Source organism: Cynocephalus volans, chromosome 2 (assembly GCF_027409185.1).
Source record: "Cynocephalus volans isolate mCynVol1 chromosome 2, mCynVol1.pri, whole genome shotgun sequence".
Taxonomy (NCBI): Eukaryota; Metazoa; Chordata; class Mammalia; order Dermoptera; family Cynocephalidae; genus Cynocephalus; species Cynocephalus volans.
Genome location: NC_084461.1, coordinates 80,809,724 through 80,832,427, shown reverse-complemented (window position 1 = coordinate 80,832,427; position 22,704 = coordinate 80,809,724). Strand labels below are relative to the sequence as shown.

The following is a 22,704-nucleotide window of genomic DNA, read 5'->3' as shown; positions in this document are numbered from 1 at the left end:
TTATTGAAACTAATGAAAACAATGATACATCATACCAAAACCTGTGGGATACTGCAAAAGCAGTGTTGAGGGGAAAATTTATTGCATTAAACGCTCACTTCAGAAGAATAGAAAGATGGCAAGTGAACAACCTAACACTTCACCTTAAAGAACTAGAAAAACAAGAACAATCCAAACCTAAAGTTAGCAGACGGAAAGAAATCATTAAGATCAGAGCAGAACTGAATGAAATTAAAAACGAAAAAACAATTCAAAAGATCAACGAATCAAAAAGTTGGTTTTTTGAAAAGATAAATAAAATTGACAAACCATTAGCATGGCTAACAAAAAAAAGAAGAGAGAAGACTCAAATAACAAGAATTAGAAATGAAAAAGGCGATATTACAACTGATTCATCTGAAATACAAGGAATCATTCGAGACTACTACAAACAACTATACGCCAACAAATTTGAAAATCTGGAGGAAATGGATAAATTTCTGGACACACACAAGCTCCCAAAACTGAACCGTGAAGACGTAGAAAATTTGAACAGACCAATAACAATAAAGGAGATTGAAGCTGTTATCAGAAGGCTCCCAACAAAGAAAAGCCCAGGACCAGATGGATTCACAGCAGAATTTTACCAAACATTCAAACAGGAATTGACACCGATTCTTTACAAACTATTCCAAAAGATTGAAACGGACGCAAATCTCCCAAACTCATTCTATGAAGCAAACATCATCCTGATACCAAAACCAGGTAAAGATATAACCAAAAAAGAAAACTACAGGCCAATATCCTTGATGAATATAGATGCAAAAATCCTCACTAAATTACTAGCAAACAGAATACAGCAACACATACGAAAAATTATTCATCACGATCAAGTGGGATTCATCCCAGGGATGCAAGGTTGGTTCAACATACACAAATCAATAAATGTGATACACCATATTAATAAACTCAAACACAAGGATCATATGATCATCTCTATAGATGCTGAAAAAGCATTTGATAAAGTTCAGCACTCATTCATGACAAAGACCCTCTCTAAGTTAGGTATAGAGGGAAAGTATCTCAACATAATTAAAGCCATATATGCCAAACCCACAGCCAATATCATCCTGAATGGGGAAAAGCTGAAAGCTTTTCCTTTAAGAACAGGAACTAGACAAGGATGCCCACTCTCACCACTCCTATTCAACATAGTGTTGGAAGTACTAGCCAGAGCAATCAGAGAAGAGAAGGAAATAAAGGGCATCCAGATTGGAAAAGATGAAGTCAAACTGTCCCTGTTTGCAGATGACATGATCCTATATATCGAACAGCCTAAAACCTCTACAAAAAAACTGTTGGAATTGATAAATGATTTCAGCACAGTAGCAGGATACAAAATCAACACTCAAAAATCAGTAGCATTTCTTTTCTCCAATAGTGAACATGCAGAAAGAGAAATCAAGAAAGCCTGCCCATTTACAATAGCCACTAAAAAAATAAAATACTTAGGAATTGAGTTAACCAAGGAGGTGAAAAATCTCTATAATGAGAACTACAAAACACTGCTGAGAAAAATTAGAGAGGATACAAGAAGATGGAAAGATATCCCATGCTCTTGGATTGGAAGAATCAACATAGTGAAAATGTCCATACTACCCACAGTGAGATACAAATTCAATGCAATCCCCATCAAAATTCCAAAGACATTTTTCTCAGAAATGGAAAAAACTATCCAGACATTTATATGGAACAATAAAAGACCACGCATAGCCAAAGCAATGCTGAGCAAAAAAAATAAAGCTGGAGGCATAACACTACCTGACTTTAAGCTATACTACAAAGCTGTAATAACCAAAACAGTATGGTACTGGCATAAAAACAGACACACTGACCAATGGAATAGAATAGAGAATCCAGAAATCAACCCACACACTTACTGTCAGCTGATCTTTGACAAAGGCATCAAGCCTATTCAGTGGCGAAGGGACTGCCTCTTCAGCAAATGGTGCTGGGACAACTGGATATCCATATGCAGGAGAATGAAACTTGATCCATACCTCTCGCCGTATACTAAAATCAACTCAAAATGGATTAAGGATTTAAATATACACCCTGAAACAATAAAACTTCTTAAAGAAAACATAGGAGAAACACTTCAGGAAATAGGACTGGGCACAGACTTCATGAATACGACCCCAAAAGCACGGGCAACCAAAGGAAAAATAAACAAATGGGATTATATCAAACTAAAAAGCTTCTGCACAGCAAAAGAAACAATTAAAAGAGTTAAAAGACAACCAACAGAGTGGGAGAAAATATTTGCAAAATATACATCTGACAAAGGATTAATATCCAGAATATATAAGGAACTCAAACAACTGTACAAGAAGAAAACAAGCAACCCAATTAAAAAATGGGCAAAAGAGCTAAGTAGGCATTTCTCTAAGGAAGATATACAAATGGCCAACAGACATATGAAAACATGCTCAACATCACTCAGCATCCGGGAAATGCAAATCAAAACCACATTGAGATACCATCTAACTCCAGTTAGGATGGCTAAAATCCAAAAGACTATGAACGATAAATGCTGGCGAGGCTGTGGAGAAAAAGGAACTCTCATACATTGTTGGTGGGACTGCAAAATGGTGCAGCCTCTATGGAAAATGGTATGGAGGTTCCTCAAACAATTGCAGATAGATCTACCATACGACCCAGCTATCCCACTGTTGGGAATATACCCAGCAGAATGGAAATCATCAAGTCGAAGGTATACCTGTTTCCCAATGTTCATCGCAGCCCTCTTTACAATAGCCAAGAGTTGGAACCAGCACAAATGCCCATCATCGGATGAGTGGATACGGAAAATGTGGTACATCTACACAATGGAATACTACTCAGCTATAAAAACGAATGAAATACTGCCATTTGCAACAACATGGATGGACCTTGAGAGAATTATATTAAGTGAAACAAGTCAGGCACAGAAAGAGAAATACCACATGTTCTCACTTATTGGTGGGAGCTAAAAATTAATATATAAATTCACACTCACACACACACACACAGACACACACACACACACGCACACAAACCGGGGGGGGGGGGGAAGAAGATATAACAACCACAATTATTTGAAGTTGATATGACAAGCAAACAGAAAGGACATTGTTGGGGGGGAGGGGAGGAGGGAGAAGGGAGGGAGGTTTTGGTGATGGGGAGCAATAATTAGCCACAATGTATATCGACAAAATAAAATTTAAAAAAATAAAAAAATAAAAAAAATAAAATAAAATTTAAAAAATAAATAAATAAATAAATAAATAAAAAAAAGAAAAGAAAAGAGGGATAAATAAGCATTAGAAAAACAATGAAAGAGATTTGGTTTTTAATCTATATAAAACATGGCAGAATAGGGAGTTTACATTTGGTAAGATGGAACTTCAGACATTGAATTCATATGCAATGGTTATATCTTTCTCTACATGTAATTTCCAGTATGTTTATGTTATTTTATTTCATCATACTCTATTATATGGCAAACAATTTTAGCCCATTTTGCCCTTTTTTCTATTTACTTTTCCCAGTGGAGTAAAAATGCCACATGCATACACACACACACACACACACAATAAACACACACACACACACACACACACACATATATACTCTTTGAACTTATAGCATCAAACCTTTACAATCCTACACAGGTACTGTGTCATTCCACGGAACTTTTGGAAATACTCACTTTAACTGCAAGGTGTTATCTAATTTTTATGAGAGACCAAGCCTTAAACATATGCCAAGATAAAAACTGAAATTTCAGAATCATAAAATGTTAACATATTTTGCTGTGTTTGAGTTAAAGGTGACCTGGACAAAAAGGACAAAAGTTCATTTTGTTCAGCTTTTTAAAGTCAATAACAAGTTAGAAAATGATTTATTGCCAGTTTATTGTAATGTGCCGTCACTTTTATTAGTACTGGAAAATCCTATAAGACATAGTTTTACATATGTGAAGTGTAGGTGAGCAGTATTAAGACTGACATATCACCCGGGTAATAGCCGACTTTCATCAGATTTGGAGGTACTAGTAGGATGAATAATAATTAAAATATATACCTAATCGCTGCCTGTCTGTCGGTAGTGCTAATTGCTGTCATTGAAAAGACTGAATTGTTTAAGAAAAAGAGAGAGAAAGAGAAAGTCATTCTTCATTGAAGCTATCTCACTGTATCATTGGGAGCCTATTTTTAGTACCTATAGAAGTCATGATTTTTGAATTTATTAGGGGCTGTGATGAATGATAAAACAAATCATCCATTTGAATATCTTGACACTGCTTTGGAGAATACTTGTTTCTTACAAGCAAGTGTCACATTGTATATAAAAGCTGGCTAATTGTGTGCTAATCTTCTGCATTATCTAGAACTCTCTGATGTGGTATTCTACCCATGATAATATTAATTTTACTTATTTCAAATGTATGAAATATCTTCTAAAACCTTATTTCTTTTATAATTTCTACTCTCTTACATTGTATAATTTTGCATTCAGCTGCTAATTAAGATTAGGAATGCACGTTATAGAATATGTATCCACTTTAAACCATCAAGCTTTTGTAATACATGAAAAATACTAATATTTTTTATTAATATTTTATACATTTTAAATGTAAAAAGAGAGAAAGCATTTAAGAACATTACTAGATGTTGTTTGTTTTCGTGTTTTTTTTCTTACACAGTTCAATAGTTTCATTGATCCACTGTTTCTTACAAAAATCTGCCATGCTTTGTGAACTTCACTTTCTAATCTCATACAGCAACCCTTCCTTTATATTATTCCTGCTCTCCTTGGTCCCAGAACAGTAGGGTTGCCTTGACAAATCTATTCAAAAGCCATTCCTCGGCCTTTATTGGTGGGGACTGGGGCCTTTGAAATTCTCTCCTCACTGCAACACAGCTGACATCTTCTTCCAGACAGAATGAATTAAGGAAATACAATAAGACACTTGATCTACCAGTCAAGGATCTTTCCACAGTGAGGACGGATTCCATGGTGCACAACCAGGGTAGCAAGCATCTAAAAATACACAATACATGCTTGTTTACCAGAATAGCAATCACCGATTTTTCCAACATGATTGATGGGATGATTTCTTTTAAAATAAAATCTGTCTGGAGATTCATTGTGTGTGTATGTGTGTGTGTGTGTTGAGAAATTTTTTAAAAACCATACGAGGTTAATCACATTTTTAAAGCCAGACTTCAAACACAGACTTAAAATGTGTAGAAGGATTATAAATTATTTTTATTTCATTTGTCTGAGTTGCAAATCATCATTACCTCAGAGGTTGAGCCTTAATGTTGAAGGCTTTGTCTCCTCAGACACACAGCTACAATTTGCCAGGTTGTGCTTCTTTATAACTATTTTGATACAGCCTTTATTGAAGCAGGGCCAAGTAAAAATTAGAAGATAGTATTTTTATATGGGCCAGATTTTGAGAAGTAAATGCAAAATTCATTTCACAGACAAGGAATATAGTTTATAAATTAGCTATTCTTTCATATGTTCAAATTAATATTTATTTTAATCTAAAAGTTAAAAATGGACACTTTTTAATTTTCCCTTAATTATAATCCCTTCATTTGTTTACTTCTTGGCCATTTAACCATTTCTTCGAAATCTATTGCATAATTGTTCACAGAAGGTTACATGTCTTCTTAACATCATCACGGATGATTTACAGCATTGTAAAAGATAAACTTCTTTCTACAGTCATGTTGGTCATGAATGATTACTGTTTACATAAGAAAAATTTTAAAGTATATGGAAAATAAATTGAACATATTTTTAGTGGTTGATTTATAGGATAAATTAATCTCTTCAGCCTAAAAATTTGGTCTTAGCTTAAATTACATTTCAACAATATTGTCTCTATTACATTGCAGAACTGTTGTAATTGGGTCTCTAGTTCAGAGCCATTAGACACATCAGTGGAGTCCATGCTACCTGACTGTCCCCGAGTCTCTGCAGGTAAGTGAAAAATATCCTAATGAAATGTAGAATTCCATTTTGTGAATTATGTTTTTCTGCCTTGAATTGTTGGATGAATTATTGATAACATATGGCATGGATCTACTTTTCTACCCAAAATTTGTTAAATAGCTTAAAGTGCTTACCAACAAACTCAGCAAGATGAGTAGGTGAAACTATTCAAGAATGACATAGACAGTTGCTGTTGAAGCCTAGGGAGATAAGACATACATACATAAATATCTAAAAGACGAGGACTAGGTAGCCATACAGGATCTGTCACAGGGTATTTGTCTCTGATTGAATATCAACTCAGTGATATGAGTCAGTCAAAGCTGTTGTGTGGCCTAGAGTCTTTAGAAAAAAAAATGTTTTCATGCTAAGATTTTAGCTGGGCCTTGTATGTTAAATAGGATTTGGGTTGTAGGAAGACATGTGAGATGGCACCCTAGGAAGAAGAAATAGAGCAATGCAAGGAGCAAGGGCTAGAATGGATCTGAAGATGTTCACAGGGAACAAAGGCAAGACTAGCCTGCCCATTAAAAGGAAAGAAGTGAAGAGGTGAGTACCTCAGGAAGTAGTTGGGCTCCAGAAAGTTGAAGGATGGCATTGATTTCCAGCTTACAAGGTTTGTACTTGAGCCTCTAGATAAGAAGAGAGAGTAGCATGTGTCATTGCTTTCTGGCTTTGGCTTTCACAGTTCCCAGTCAATTTGGATGATAACACGAAATGAGTAGTGGTATCTGGTTACAACTAAAAACAGAAATGGGCTTGCTCTAGCCATGGATACTGGAGAATGAACAGAAATTTGGGACACGAACTACTCCATGTAACAATCATAGGTGATAGTTAATCATTAACTACTTAGAGTTGCAGATACGTCTATATATTTGAAGGAAGTAATTTGGAGAATAGCTCAAATTCTAAGTAAAAAGAACTTTGTTATAACTAAACATCACTATCCTTAACTTTGACTGAGCTTCACTATCATTATGGCTAAATTTTATAAGTCTGTCTATCAAGGTTAAATCAAAGAAACAGAACCACAGGGACATATATATGCTACTACCTATATAGATACACACACGTATATATTTGTGTGTATACCTATATATTATACAATCAATTCTCATTATTTATGGTAGTTATATTCTGAGAAGTTGCTGAGAGCACTGAATTAGCAAATACTGAATCATTACTTCTAGGGGAAATACAGGGTGAGGTTCCTGCAAGCCTCTGGTCATATTTTCATCAACCAATTAATATATAACCTTGTTTTATGTGTGTTTCTGTTTAAAGACACCTTATTTAATATACATTGTTGATTCATTAACATTGAACTTGCGGCCAACAGCACTGTAGCTCATGTTTGAATGAAGCTTATCTAGCACATATTTTCTCCATAAGGTATATCACAGCCTTCTGTGGTTAGGAACACTAGACATCACTTCAGCATTACATTTGGGGGTCGTTTTTAGCAGTGAAATCACCAATAAAAGCACAAAAGAATGAAAATCATGGCAGTAGGTCTATGAAAAGGACACTTGTTTACAATGTGAGAACTGAAACAAGAAGGCAGAGCATGGTCTTGTTCAACCTTAGCTAGGAATGAATGACTCAAGTTTTTTGCAATTCTGTGCATGTGCATGTCTGCAAATGACTACAAAAGTGCCGTGAGTATTGATTTTGGTGTTACAAATAAATTTTAGTGAGTAGGTGAGTTCACAGATACGGAATCCTGGTTAGAGCATGGTGTTGTTAACACCATGGTCAAAGGGTTTAGATCCCCATCCTGGCCAGCCACCAAAAAAAACCCCCACACAAATACAGAATCCACAAATAATGAAGATAGACTGTATATAGAAAGGGATTTGTTACTGGGATTTGACCAGAGCTGTTTAAGCAATCTCTGTAAAGATGTTGACTTAGCATCTGATGTTGGAGCTTGAGTCCACAGAGCAGACAGTTAGTAAGGTAAGATGAATGTAAAGCAGCAGAGAGCAAGAATGAGCTGGAACTCAAAAGCAACAGTTAGCATCCATGAAGATGGACTTAAACCCATATGTCAGTTCTTGTTGCTTCTGCCTTTGGTGGAGTGGGTATCCGGTAGAAGCCTATGTCCTTTGTCATGGAACTAAACACACGCACCTGCTTCAGGAGTCAGAGATGCTGGAGGAAAGGCCAGGGGAAGGTGGAGCAGACATAGTCCTAACTATTGCCTCGTGCCACAAGGCAAGCCAGCAGGTAAGTAATAATATGTGTGAGTCAGAAATAACTGCTGCTTAATCAGAAACATACAGGAAAAGGAATTCTGGGAAATGTAGTTTAAGCTAGCCAAATCGATACATTAAAAAGCCACCACAGTCTACCCCTTGCCAAGTTGGCACTCATATGCATCTTAAAACAGACTTAATCTCCAAGTAAAGACATTCATAAAAAGTCATGCTTCCACCCAACATGATACGGCTATCCTATGTAGCTAAGAAGAGGGTACTAAGTCCCTTTTCTCAGAAGAGGGTACTAAGTCCCTTTATTGTCTGTGGCTTACATGCATTCTTCTCACCTTTGGTATCCTATAATTTAAAAACTAAAAGATTAAGTTAATTACTATTGTTACATTTATATTAGATGATAAGGGAATCAAGAGGAGACAAAACCAAAAATATTTAGTGTGTGTGTATATATGTATACAAAAATATACATATCAAAATAAAGAGAAATACTGTTACATTCTTCATTTTTGCAGCTGGTCATGTAGTTGTAGCTGGTGTGTATAATTACCTTCTTCCAGTACCCATTTAGTATTCTCTTTGCTCTCAGCAAGGACCTTAGCTGGTCAAGATTCTTTGCCTGGTGAAACGACCCACACCTTCATTCCTGAATGGTCTGGGCCATTAGCAGTTCTGTCTGAATTAGGTTACTATAGTACACTATTGACTGTAATTACAGGAAGTACTAACAGGCACCCTAGAACATTTCCTGCATTGCAAACATGCTCTTCCTGGGCCGAGCCCATGGCACACACGGGAGAGTGCGGCGCTGGGAGCGCGGCGACGCTCCTGCCGCGGGTTCGGATCCTATATAGGAATGGCCGGTGCACTCACTGGCTGAGCACCGGTCACGAAAAAAAAAAAAAAAAAACATGCTCTTCCTTACCTGTATTGTATAGTAGCAATTCAGTTTTCCCTTAAAAATCAGGATCTTTCACCTAGCCAGTACAGTATCACTCTCCATTTCCTGTTGATTCACTGGTATAAAGAGCCCAAAGTAGCAAGATGGCAGTCTTAACTTCCAGTTCAAAATGGAATCACTATTATCTCTTGATGGAAATATTTCTCCCTTTGGAACTAAGACCTTTAGAACAGCGGAGACTAAAGTCATAGGAATGGAAAGCAAGAGTTTTACTCATAGATCATTAAGGGTAGTAGGAAAAGAAGCCAGTCCCATTTCTACCCCTTCATTCCCAGATCTGGGCTAAATATCACCATATGTTAAGTGCTGATTTAGAGCAAATTCCATATACTGGAGGACATTGTGCCATCCCCACAGAGTGTTGTTACCTAGCAGGCACCGTAACTACTAGGTTATGTCTTCAAAAGGTCATTCCACCATTCTGTCAAGCCTGCTGTTTAAGTATATTGGGGAACATGGTAAGACCAGCAAATGTTGGAAGACCTCAGGCTTTCTCTTGTCTTCTTTCTTGTTCACTCTGGTGGAAGCCAGCTGCCATGTTGTAAGCTGCTCTGTGGAGAGGCTCACATTGCAGGGAACTGGTGTCTCTGACCAAGGGCCAGTGAGGACCTGAGGTCTGCCAACTGCCACATGAGTGGCCTTGCAAGAGGATTTTTCCCCCAGTTGAGCCTCCAGATGACTGTAACCCCAGCCAGCACTTTGATTACAGCCTTGTGAGAGATGCTGAGCCAGAGTCACCCAGCTAAAACATGTGTTCAGATTTCTGACCCACAAAAACTGTGAGATGGTAAATGTGTACTGTTTTAAACTGCCAATTTTGGGGTGATTTGTTTCACAGCAGTAGATAATTAACATCAACTTTGTGGTCACAGAAGCCTAAGTAGAAATAACCTTACCCTCTTTTTTTGAGACTAAAGCTTTGTAGGGCCCATCTTAGCTGTGATACCTTAGGGATTAAAAGCAACTTTTCTAAAGAGGCACCAAAAAGCTCATTGAAGACAGTTTATTCCTACCCTTGCTCCCCCACTACCTGATTAGACTTTGCTGTATAATTTATCAGAAGGAAGATATTAGGTGTCTTATTTATCACACTAACTTAATCTTATACTAAGTCATCTGAATTATTTAGCTCTTCTCTGACCAAGTTTTTCCTTAGGTCAGAACTTGCTACACTCCCTTCTATTCCCTTTAGGTTTTCTTTCCAACAAATTTGGCCTAAATCAGAAAGATATTTTGTATACACTCTCCAGCACATATCCATTTATTCCTCAAATATTTATCAAACACTATGTTCTAGGTACTGTTCTAGGACCTGGGGATATAGCAATGAACAAGAGCTCATCATGACTATTATTTCCCCAGAAATAAAAAAAAAAAGAGAGAGAGAGAGAGAGAGAGAGAGAGAGAAGGAAGGAATTGTTTCCTGGCCCTCTGCTAGTGGGTAGGTTCTTCATTAGGTTGCATCAAATGAGAAAAGAGTTAGGGCTAACACTCCCAGCATTTTCCATGTTTACTTATAAAAGCTAAAGGGTTTTCAACCAAAATTAGTGGTTTCCCTCAAAGAATCATTAAAAAATATTGAACAAGGGGTTATAACATGATCAAAAAGTATTAATTTAGTAAATGGATAAAAGAGAGGAACAAGAAGCCAGAGGCAGTAGACTCAGCGGTCTGTGACAATAAAGTGAGAGTATGGTGTCGATGGCATCAATTGGAGTGGTGGCAATGGGAATAGAGAAGATAGGAGAGCTCTAACAAATATACTCAGGAAGAATCCATACTCCTTGGTGATAAACAGATTGGGTGTGGAGGCTAAGGGAAAGGGAGGAGGCGATGACAAGCTCCAGTGTAAGTAACTGGGACAAGGAAAATATCATTACCAGAAGTCGGGGAGTTGGAGGGGGAAATCAATTAAGATCAAGAGATGGTGAAATTGTTTTGACCTGTTTGATTGAGGTGATGGCAGGAAATTCAAATGGAAATAACCAAAGGTTGTTGAAGTACTTTGAAACACACAAATTTCTCTGTTCCATAATCCTGTTATCTATAATTTAAAATGTTGATATTATTTGAAGATTCCAACATGCATACTGACCACAAGTTAGTAATGGATAGTCAGGCTCTACATTCAATTTAATGAAGTCATTTTTTTCAGCTTGCTAAATTATCAAGTTTTTTTCTTAAGTTATACTATGCTTTTATCTTTCAATTGAAACTTTCACAGTGATTTATAGACAGTAAAATTGCCTATAAAATACATACTCATTTAATATTGTATTTTAATTTATATATAATTTAGAAGTAGGTATAATAAAATTTTAAAATTTTACTTAAAAGATTATTGATAATTATTTTCAATACAATCATATTGTTTTTATTTTTCTTTTCAAAAGCAACTGTAATACTCAACAACTCCACATGTAAGAACTGGCAATGTTGCATCTTGTACTTAAAATGAAGTCAGACTATTCCATTATTACAACATATAGTGAATGGTAGATATTTGAGGCGTTCTTGAATTCATGTCGAGTGTCTGGTTCCTCACTTTTTATTTGTAGTGTTTTTGACTTGTAAAATCAGCCAGTTAAATACACTGTTATTTAGAGAATGATATCATCAGTTAATAGGATCTGAGCTTATTTTATAGTCCACATTCTGCTTGTTTGTTTGTTATAAAATGGCAACAGTAAATATCTGCATCGCTTATCTTATACAAATGTTATGGAGACAATTTCTGTAGTTTCTGGAGGGATATTTTGAATTCATCAGAAGGAAGACACTGTAAAATATAATGTGGTACTATGTATTTTCATTAGGTATTTTAGAATTTAAGGCTACCATTTATTTTAAAAACTATTATTGATGATTTTTATCTGTAGGAGTGAAAAAGCATTTGCAGAAATATTCTCCCTTCCATTTTCATGTATCTAACTCTACTTATAAACAACAAATAACTTATTTATTCATGTTTTCCTATGTTTTCTGTGACATTCTAAGGGTTACAAAATATTACACAGAAAACAAAGCCACAGAAAAATAGAAAATATGGTGAAGAAATCAAAAGGAAAACTAATAGTTAAGAGAAAAATATTCACAGGACATAGAAATCCGGAAACAATAAAGCTGAAAGAGACATTGGGGCAGCAGTTAAAGATGAAATTAGAAATGATCTTGTGTAGTATGCTGAACCCAAAAAATAACTAATAAAATTTTTGACTGTGTATGTGAAGGCATTTCTCCAGGGTGAAAGGAAAGGAAAATATAAATGTTTGAAAACAGACAAGGTGACAGAGCATTGATATCTTCTGACTTCTTGCAAGTCTGGGCACAGCTTGCTTTGGCAGCACATGACTGACAGGCCACTCTGCCAGACTGGTTCTACCTGGGGCGACATTTGGGTGAGTGCTGCTACTGAGGTTCTCATACTTTCAGCCCCCTCTGAGTGTGTTGCTAAGTGCTTCTCTGGTGTGCTCATTCAGTCTTCATGCATTCATTTGGCGAGTATTCACTGTGTACCAGATTTCGCTCGAGGTGCCAGGGATACCACAGTGAATTGCAACAGGTAAAAGTCCCACACGGAGTTTACATTCTATTAGAGGAGACAGACAATAAACAAGATGAATAAGAAAAGTATCTGATATATTAGATGGTGGTAGGAGAAAATGGAAAACAAGAAGATAGGACCTGAAGTACATGTGTGTGGAAGAGAGAATATGAATTTTACAGAGGTGGCCAGCGAAGGCCTCACTGAGAAGATGACATTCCTGGGGCATTCCTTCTAATCCTGATCTTCCCCCACCTCCCACTGATAAAAATAGTATGTGCCTATCTGACTTCAGAGATTCTTTTCCTAGACTGTAGGGTACCTCTTCAGCTGTAAAATCTGCACCCCTGTTCCCTCCCAGCAATCTCTTGCTCTGGGTTCTTGAAAAGCTGATCTTCTCCTCAGACCCACTTTAACAGTCCTCTAAGGTTTATACTAACCATAAAGCATGGCTACCAGCACATTATTAAATGTATTCCACTATTCTTTAAAGGGTACATTGTAGGAAAGTATCACATTTGTACAGCAGTCTGGGGTTCACAGACCAGGTTGCTTATGTCCAGAGGTGAGTGGACAGAGTCTTGCAGACCCCTCCTGTCTGCCCTGAAGAGTGAAGGGATCTTGACATACCTGTGACAACTTTGTACCAGGCACACAGGATCAAAAGCTCTATTTTACAGTATCATTTTTCTACCTGCAATTTATGAAAGACCTGAACCTAGATTAACTAAAACTGTGTTGTGTAGATGCCTGATTCCTGTCAGCATATTTCCTCCCAGAATTTGTATCCATCACATTGTTCCTTGCCCCAACCTTGGCTTAGACAGGCTTTTCTCTATTATTTCAGCTTACTGAAAACACTTGATGTAAATCTGGGCACCTCAAAATTAGAACAATAACAGTATAAATGTAAAAGAAGGAGAAGGAAAAGAAAAAAAAAAAAAGTAGATGTCTTATGGGTTAAGAATTAAACTTGAAAAATTGCTCTCTTGGGCCTTCTTGGATGTTGAAGAAGGGGCCATTGATAACACATACCTGACTTCCAAGCCTCATTTCCTCCCTCACCAGCACGTGAAGTGGAAAGTTAGCAATTACTAGGTGAATTTGAATTGTAGACAACCTGCTAATGTAACCCTAATTTTTCTTTTCTTAAATAGCCCAGATTGACTGTTTACACTGACTGAACTTACTGAATATTTGCTAAGTAGTCACTTCACTTTATTGCTGAAAATACCTCTTGAGAAAATGACACTAAGGAGTTACATCTCTTCTTTGTTAGTAAATAATCACTCCCCTCTAAAGATAGCAATGAAAAATCAACAGTAATTGCCTCTAGAATGTGGTGTCATTCAGAATGTGTAGACAAGTTGAGTCATCTAATATGTTTTTAGACACAGCTCAAATTAATTAGGTAACTGAAAATCTATACTGTGCCTTGTAAACAGATCTTAAAATTCAAGGCATATTAGCATATATGATGCTGTACCACTTTTGACTGCATGTACTGCTCAAGGATTGTAGCATTCTTCTTTCCATTCAAAATATATATATTCTAATCCTTTAAGTGATGTTTTCATTAACTAAATTACACTTTTCAGGCAGTTTTTGTTCATTACTGTAGAATTGGCCTTGTAGCTTTTGTTTATCAGTTAGTTGCACTATTCATTGTTCTATGCTACCTTATAATTATTAGTTAATGTAAGGGATGAGTATTCTAAAAGTTGACCACCAGGAATTCTGTGTTTTTAGTGAATCATTCATTATAAATAGCTGAAATCAGGAACTCTGGGGAAGTAATTGATTAGAGAATTATGTAAGATAACCTGTCTATGTAGATCATCTTCATTTCTGTAGATCACTAACTTTTGCCCTGATTGTGTATATATTTAATCAGGTCCAATATTATCCTGAGATTTTGACTCTTTCAGTTTCCCAGTAATTACAGTGAATATAAGTAGTCTCACTCCAGAAATCTCACTTTTAAAAAAAATTAAAAATAGCCACCATGTTTTTTACAGCTTTCTGAACCAATTTGTGAAAAGCCTTCAAAGAATTTGGCAGTAAAGGTGGCAACTCTCCTTTTACTGAGCTAACTCTTCTCTTTAAAGATAAAAAAATTTAAAACTAATTCTATTTGGAATGCTTTTGGGTAAATAACTGAATAATATAAATTTGTACTTGAAATGATGTTATGCTTTGGTATGGAATAGCTATTACTTTTATTGCCCACATAGCAGTGTCTCATGGCTCTTAATGTTATGTCCATAATTGTTAGAAAAATAAGCCGGGGACAAGTGGTACCTAAGACAGACGTTTTCATCCATTTTATTATATATGAAGTATTGATCTTCCTTGCTGTGGCTGTCTTTGCTTCACTCGTCCTCTATTTCTCCTTCCCTCTTTCAGCTTTGTCTGGGTCACTGCTCTTGATAAGTCTCTCTGTGTCTGTATCTTGACTCAACTATCTCTCTCTCATCTGGTTTAGTCTCTGTTTAAGACTTCTCTTGAAGTTTTGGTCAGCCATGTTTCCCTGGCTTCCAGTCTCCCCCACCTAGAGACTCTTTGTCCTGCCACCCTACAGGATCTCCGCTCCTCCAGCCCACGTCTCTCTCCTTCTTCGCCTGACCTGTGTGGTTTGCCTGGGTCCACTTGCCCTTCACTTCTTTTTGACTGTGGGCTTTGTGCCTCCCTACAGCCACAAGGTCTCTGTCCATTCCTGTGTATATTCTCTCTCTGCCTGCTGTCTGTCTATCACAGACAGACTGACCGCAAGTCACCGGTGATAAATGTCTGCTGGCAAAAATACTCCCAAAACATACCTCTTCAGAGAAACTGCATTGCTTTCTAGAGGTGATTTGGAACATCTACAGTGAATATTCTTTGGCACTAAAGTGAAAATTCAAAGTGAACATTAGGCACTATACATAGGCCAAATGTTTTCTATTTATAAAATCTCAATATGTTCTGAGGTGATTATCAGCACTTCAAAAGCAGGGATATAATTTTTAAAGTTTTTATTTCATCAAATTTCTTAAGACAGTCCTTTTTCTGTTAGTTCTATTTAATGATCAATTTTGAAAGATAATTTGTTTGATCAGTGACTTCTTCAGTTTGTAGTTGTAAAAATTGATTTAACTGATATTTGATGTCTAAATATTCTTTGAGACTTTGCACTAGTAGTTCTGTCCATAATGTCTGTTAATATCCCCTTCAGCTATACATATCTCACCTCAACTATTCAATATGTTATATCAATAAATGAAGAAATTATATATCAGCTAGTTTATAGAAATTGGATAACTGCATGGCACAATCCTTCACAGATTTCAGTTGTGTTACATAATTTCTTAATTTCTAAAGTACTGTAGAATTGACTTGTTGAAAATTTGGGCAAAGAAACATACACATCATTTTAAGCTTTCTGTAATGATGATTTCTATAAATGAAACTTTTTAAGACACTATAAATTTAGATTTTCTGATAATCTAAAATCAATATTGACTTGAACATTCTTTTGTTATTAGCTAATATTTCAGAAGTTTTTAAAAAGTAATTGAAATTTTTCAGATTTTTACTTTTATTTACTTTAAATAATTGTCTTCAAGGAAATTTAGTCTTCTTTCAATTTTAATTTATGTGGAATAGTAGCCAGATCTTTACTGCTTAGTTTCCAGAGGGAAGGTGATTAAATTTAAATTAAGATATTGTTAATTTAAGGCCACAAATACATGTGATTAAATATAACCAATATGTGGGAATGCTGCTATATGCAAAATTAGACATACTCAGTTTGAATTTTGATGTGACAAGTTTAGTCTTCTATAATGACTGTAGTTTACATTTTGCAGTACTTCCCTTGTGAAGGAATAATCCCTCAGTTATTTGTTTTTACTTTTCTTCATAAATAATATCGAGCATGTAAAATCAACATAGGCAGCAAAGCTTAAATTTTAGAAAATCCAAGTTTAATCATTTTATCAATTAATTAATAATATTAATTGATTTGTTCCCTCTAAAATTAGAACATAATTCCACAAATTTGAGTTATTCTTGGTTCTCTTGAGGCAAGAAACTGACTGTAAGTATTTATCCTTTAATTCCTCAAAGATTTAATAGGCATCAATCTAGACTCTAAGAGTATAATAAATGTTAGACATGACTCCTGCCCCTCAAGGAGCTCACAGTCTCCTAGGAAGAAGTTTTGTGCTTATTGCAAATATTCTTTTTGCTCCTAGTGAGAGGATGATCATTGAAATGCTGGTGGGGTTGGGGGAAGGGACGTTAAGGATTTAGGAACTCCTTCAGAATCCAAGAGTAACTCTTAGTTCACTGACAGCCTCCTTTATTAAATGGTACTCTGATGTTATCTAAGAGTTAGTGCATCTTCTGAATGAGAACCTGACTTTTTACTCTAAATATACATCCCAAATGAATGTATATTACTTTTCATTTCAAACTTTTTCATAGGAGTAAGTCAACGTTTATTAAGAAGATCTTTTGGATTTATCATGACTGTGGGAAATTTATCTCCCAAATATGTGGGGAATTAATTCTATAATGTGGCCAGATGAATATCGCAATCATATTGTCTGTAAAATAGGATAATACTAGTACCATCAGATTGAGTTATGTTGAGAACTAAGTGAAAAATTAAGATAGAACTCTTAAAATAGTACCTGGTACATAATAAGGACTAAATAATTACAGGCAGTCCTTGTTTTGCACAGTTCTGATAGACACAAATTTTAGTTACCATAGTTTAGTTAAAAAACAAGGTTAAACTTTCAGTAACCACAATATATTAACTGTGAATAATTGTAAGTACACACTTTGCTAGCCCTTTAGACTACAAATCTGTATGTAAATAACATGTAGATCATGATCAATGGCTGGTCATATCACTTCCTTCAAAAGCTGTCACTGATTGGTCACTTCATATGTGTTTTCAGTTCACACACAGATAGATAGCATTGTCTCTCATTTTACAAAAATGGATGGTCAAACAAAGATGAAGGTACAGCAAAGAAATGAAACACTGCAAGTGAGATGAGAAAATGTTTATGACAAAAAGGATGAAGATGTCCTAGAGAAAGTGACACTGGCAAAAAACAAAACAAAACAAAACCTTCACATTAAATGAACTCTCAGAGATATTTCAAAACATTGAAAGTGCAAAGGATAAAGTGTTGGAAGCTGATCCAAACTTAGGAGGATGACATTTTGCCCAGGCATGGGTAAGGTATGCTTGAGCCATATTATAAGTTATATGATGAGAAGGAAGCAAGCACTGTTCAAACTATTTTATTTTTTAAAAATTTTCAATGTTCCTAATATTTTAAATTACAGTATGCTAAATAAAATTAATTTTACTATTTTTTCATTCCTTATTCATTTTTAGCTGATAATAAGAGGCTTTTCATTTTGACAAAAAAATTTCAAAGGTCACAGAACAATCATAATTTTTCCTGTTGGTTATTATGATCACTGTGTATGGTTTCAGCTTTTCTGGACATTTTTATAGTCCCACACTACCATGCAGAGCAAGGACTTCCTGTAGTGGTTATTTTTATTAGCAATTATTTTTCCAGCAATTCAGGTACTATGGTTTTAGAGAAATTGTTCATTACTTTTCAATATTTGAGAATTCAAAAGCTTTCTGTCATTTTTCTTCTGCTTCTGTCTTTGTATTTTCCAGATTAGATAAGTTGTAAATTCCACACTAACCCTTTTCCTTTTATTCTTCTTCCTTCTAATATCCTATTTTTCCACACTCTCCTTCAACCCCTGAAAGCCTATCTGTTCTTTAATCCATTGTCTTCCTTTCAAAATGACATCTGCCCTAGAACATATCCTTACAAAAAACTTCTTTAAATTCATTGGTTTCTTCCTTATGTTTCATCAACATTTCTGTCAGTCATAAAAGGCCAATGTCTTTCTTGAATTTAAATAATTACAGAAAATTCTATATAAGCAAAATGTAAAATTCTAGCTGAAAGTTGAGTGGGTTAACACAATGATACCATGATTGGCAACAACAACAACAACAAAATAAATAAATAAATGCTGTGTATTTCACTGTATACATTTTTGTACTTCTTGAGCCATGTGGTGGATGTATAGTTGAATAGTCAAAAAAAAAAACAAAAACTTACATTAAATAGTGGTAGTAGAAATCTTGCTTTCAGTTTTCTATCCACAGTTGGTTTGACGTAATTACTTCCTAGAGTACTGAGGCTTTCAGAAGATGAAACCTTCATCTGTCTGATATTTTCTGCACACACATAGAATGAAGAGCAGGCTCCTGGAAGCTCAAGCAATGGACTCCAGCCAGATAAATTTTGATATGAGCTTGAGTCTTGCTCAAAAGAGAGGTGGACAACATTGTTCTCTCTTAAACCTTTGGAATCATAGTGGGTGACTTTGGAAGTGGATTCAGTTTGATATGCTGGCTGAATGCTATCTAAAACTTTTCAAATGCTGAATGGAGTTTTTAATCTACATATTTAGGTAAATTTCTGCTTGTAATTTTTAGTCTGGTACTACCTCTTGAATTTTCCATGGCCATTACTGTATTTAATATTACCTAAAATAAGAGTCCATTTTTCAAAAAAAGGCATGAGTGACTCTGTTTGGCTTGCTTCAATTCACACCTCTTAAAGAGATTCCAGGGAAATTCACAGAGGCCTCAAACCTGTGATGACCATAGCACCAGAGTCAATTTATTTGGAGCCTCTTTTTAAAACAATAATTCTCACAGCACCTAAAAGAGTTATCTGCTGAAAACAGAAATTTTATCCCACTTCCCATTTACTTCTTTGAGCCCATGATCCATCCTGAATTACTGGTTTCATTGGTCATAAGCTGTCATTTCTGTTAGTTTTATTTTACTGTGCAGTGTAATGGAAAATTCTTTGTTAAACCAGTTGTGCATCTCTTGCTCTAAAGTAGAAGCAGAGTGAAAATTTGAATGTAGAAGACAGTGACTGCACCCTGATTAGAGTAATCAATGCACGAACATCCTTAAAGCTTTTCTTCTGTAACAAGGGCAAACTCAGCTAAAAAGTTTGTTTAAATCATGCATGGCATAACAAAAACCTTTAAACTTTATCTATCTCTGACAATCTATGAATATACCTGACTCATCACCCTAGTGCCTTTCAACTCAACCCCACTCAGCTCAACTGCTCTTCTTGCCTGATACAGATATTTAAAATTCTTTAAGGCTTCTTGGGAGGATGGATGGTTCTGATACTTAATATTATTATTTTATAGCACAGGAAGTTCATAGCTCATGAATATCTCAGATCTACAAGTAAAATGGAGGACTTTTTCTCAATACACTCTAAATTTCTTTGTAGTCTTTGGCTATGTGGTTGTGTCCTATTTGTGCCATGAGTGTTTATTTCTAAGCAGTAATTATATCACATCAGAGTCATTTTTAAAAATAATAAAAAGAATGACAACATAAAGAAATAGCAACAAAAAAGTTCTTCATAATCTCAATCTGAATTTAGGAAAATCAAGGAAATTCTGTGTTGGCAGCACCACTACATTCTAGCTTTTCTCTATGTGTTTTGTAAAAATATCTTAACATAACTTACTCACAAATAGCTGTTCTTCCACCGTGTCCTGTTATATCCTGTGAAGAACAGAGCTGTTGTCACCTATTATGAATGTATCACACAGAGCAATAATGATCCTATTTAGTAACTACATTGATTTGATTAGCTCTTTTTTCATGTTATTGCAACTTTAACGTTTTTATTGCATGTATTTTATCAGTTTTTAATTGCATAACTTATCTTTGATGTCTCACTTTGCCCTGTATAGTTTAGAACTTAAAGATCCACACAAAAGATTGACAATCTAATCATTTCAGTGTATATTCAGGTAGTTTCAGTGAACTAAACTGTTGTAATGTGTGATGTTAGCTCTCTCCCTTTGAGGTAGGAGGCATCTTTCCTTATGATATTTAGCTGCCAGAGTTATACAAGATTTCTGACTTTGCTTCCCACTTCCGGAGAGGGACTTCTCAGTGACTGATCTCTGGATCTTTTCTCCTACCTTTGCCTTTTGTCTTGCTCCTTGACTAATATGGTTCTTGGGGTCCTGCCCTTGCCCATCTGAGTGACCATACCTTTACACTGTGATAACCTGGTCAGCGCTAACTTACTAGGACATCTGCCAAGTGGGGAAGACAATATAGATCAGCATCAAGTAGTCTGCCTTGCCCTCTCTGTCTGACTTGGACATTCTTAGATCATCTGGTCTGCTCTGTTGATTTAATTGCATTCAAAAAGGTTTTTCTTGGAGACTCTACTAGAGAAGTGGAACTTCTCATACACTCTTGAACAAAGCCCTGTCCTCCTCTATCTGGAGCATGAGCAGTTTTGCAGAGATGCATTTGCAGAAATGTCAAGCAAGAATCACCTTCCTAGCCAATGAAATAACTGGCCAACAGGACTACCTAAATCAAAGGCAGATCACCCTCACACATCCAGATGTTTTCATGAACTTATTATACTCAGAGTTCACGCGTTAGCATATTGCTTGGCACATAAGTACAGAGTACATGATATCTATACTAAGACATGAAACTCCTGCTGGTTAAGGCAGCAAATGTATTTGAGTGGAAAAGGCAGTTAGTTCAGAGGGGAAGGAGATTATTGTGGTCCAGAGAGAAACACTTCCCAAAGAGATGAAACTTGAACCAAGCCCTCCAAGGATGTTTATTTATTATCTCTGCCTCCGCTGTTTGCTGCTTCTTACCATTAGTAAGAACCTGGCACTTAGTTTTAGCCTGTGCAGCTTAATAATACAAATCCTGATACTTTGTGCATTTCTGCTTAAGACAGCTCTCTCAGAAAACCACTGTTAATTCCAAAGATCCTAATAATATAAAATTATTAACTTTTCTTTGGGCGAGTGTAACTGTCCTGATAGTTTCTCTTCTTCCCCATTTAGATCATAAATACACGGGGGCCTGGGACCATGTGTTTCTTATCCTTACTTTGTAATTCCCTATGGGTAAGACTGGCCTGATTCTTACATTGTAATTTAATCACTTACTAAGCGGTCCCCATATTTGTTGAAGGTGATGGATTAGCCTTCAAGCATCCCAGCCCAAACAGCATTGGTTGTCTGGGGCATTCCCATCAGCTGCCTTCGTCTGATCTCTATTTCTGTTCCAACCAAATATACTCCTGCTTATTTTCTCTGATTACCCCATTTCCATAGCACATTAAATGTACTTTTAAGGAAATGTCAAGACTTCCCTGAAGAATATGAGCTTTTCTTTCAGACAGCATATATGCATAAACCAGGAGATTGACACATTGGCAACTGAGATCTGACCAAGTACTACAAAGAAAGCCTTGAGAGCACCAGAGTTCATTTTAAAACCCATCAAGTTAATATAGCCTTACTTTTTAATTTAGTAAATGTTTTTTCACCACTATGTTTTAACTCAGTTAATATAATAAAGCTTCGCTCAAATTCATTTGAACTCACTTTTTTCCAATTCACTAAAAACATGTTTATTCAACTATTGTTTTTATATAGCTAATGAACCTTCTCTCTGTGGTTCTCTTCTGCAAATGGGCTGTTTGCAATGTGTGGGCCTTTATACATATAATTGCTCTCTCTCCTTATCCCTCATTGTGATCGACCTTTCATTCTGTTTAGCAGATACTGGTTGCTTTGTGATTTTGAAAAAATAGCATGCAGGTATACCTGGAAAGAATAGATACCAGCAAAATCATTCTTAATTCTGTATATTGTAAGATGTTTTTCATAGACTATCATCTTGAATCTAATTCAAGGCAAATATGGAAGTCTTTTCACCATTAATGCTGCAGAGATTCATTTATTTAACATTAAACAAATATTTCTTGACTTCCTACTGTATGCCACATATAGTTCAGGTGCTGAGGATCTAGCAGTGAACAAGA

At 35.8% G+C, this 22,704-nt stretch overlaps 1 protein-coding gene across 3 annotated transcripts in view; it reads left to right on the top strand.

The window, feature by feature from the left end:
• ARB2A (ARB2 cotranscriptional regulator A) overlaps positions 1–22,704 on the top strand; it is a 440,538-nt gene that overhangs the window by 295,629 nt on the left and 122,205 nt on the right. For all 3 annotated transcript variants that reach the window (XM_063087443.1, XM_063087441.1, XM_063087442.1), the window contains one exon: positions 5,934–6,018. In XM_063087443.1, the coding sequence (XP_062943513.1) occupies positions 5,934–6,018 (85 nt within the window). The remainder of the gene's footprint in view (positions 1–5,933; positions 6,019–22,704) is intronic.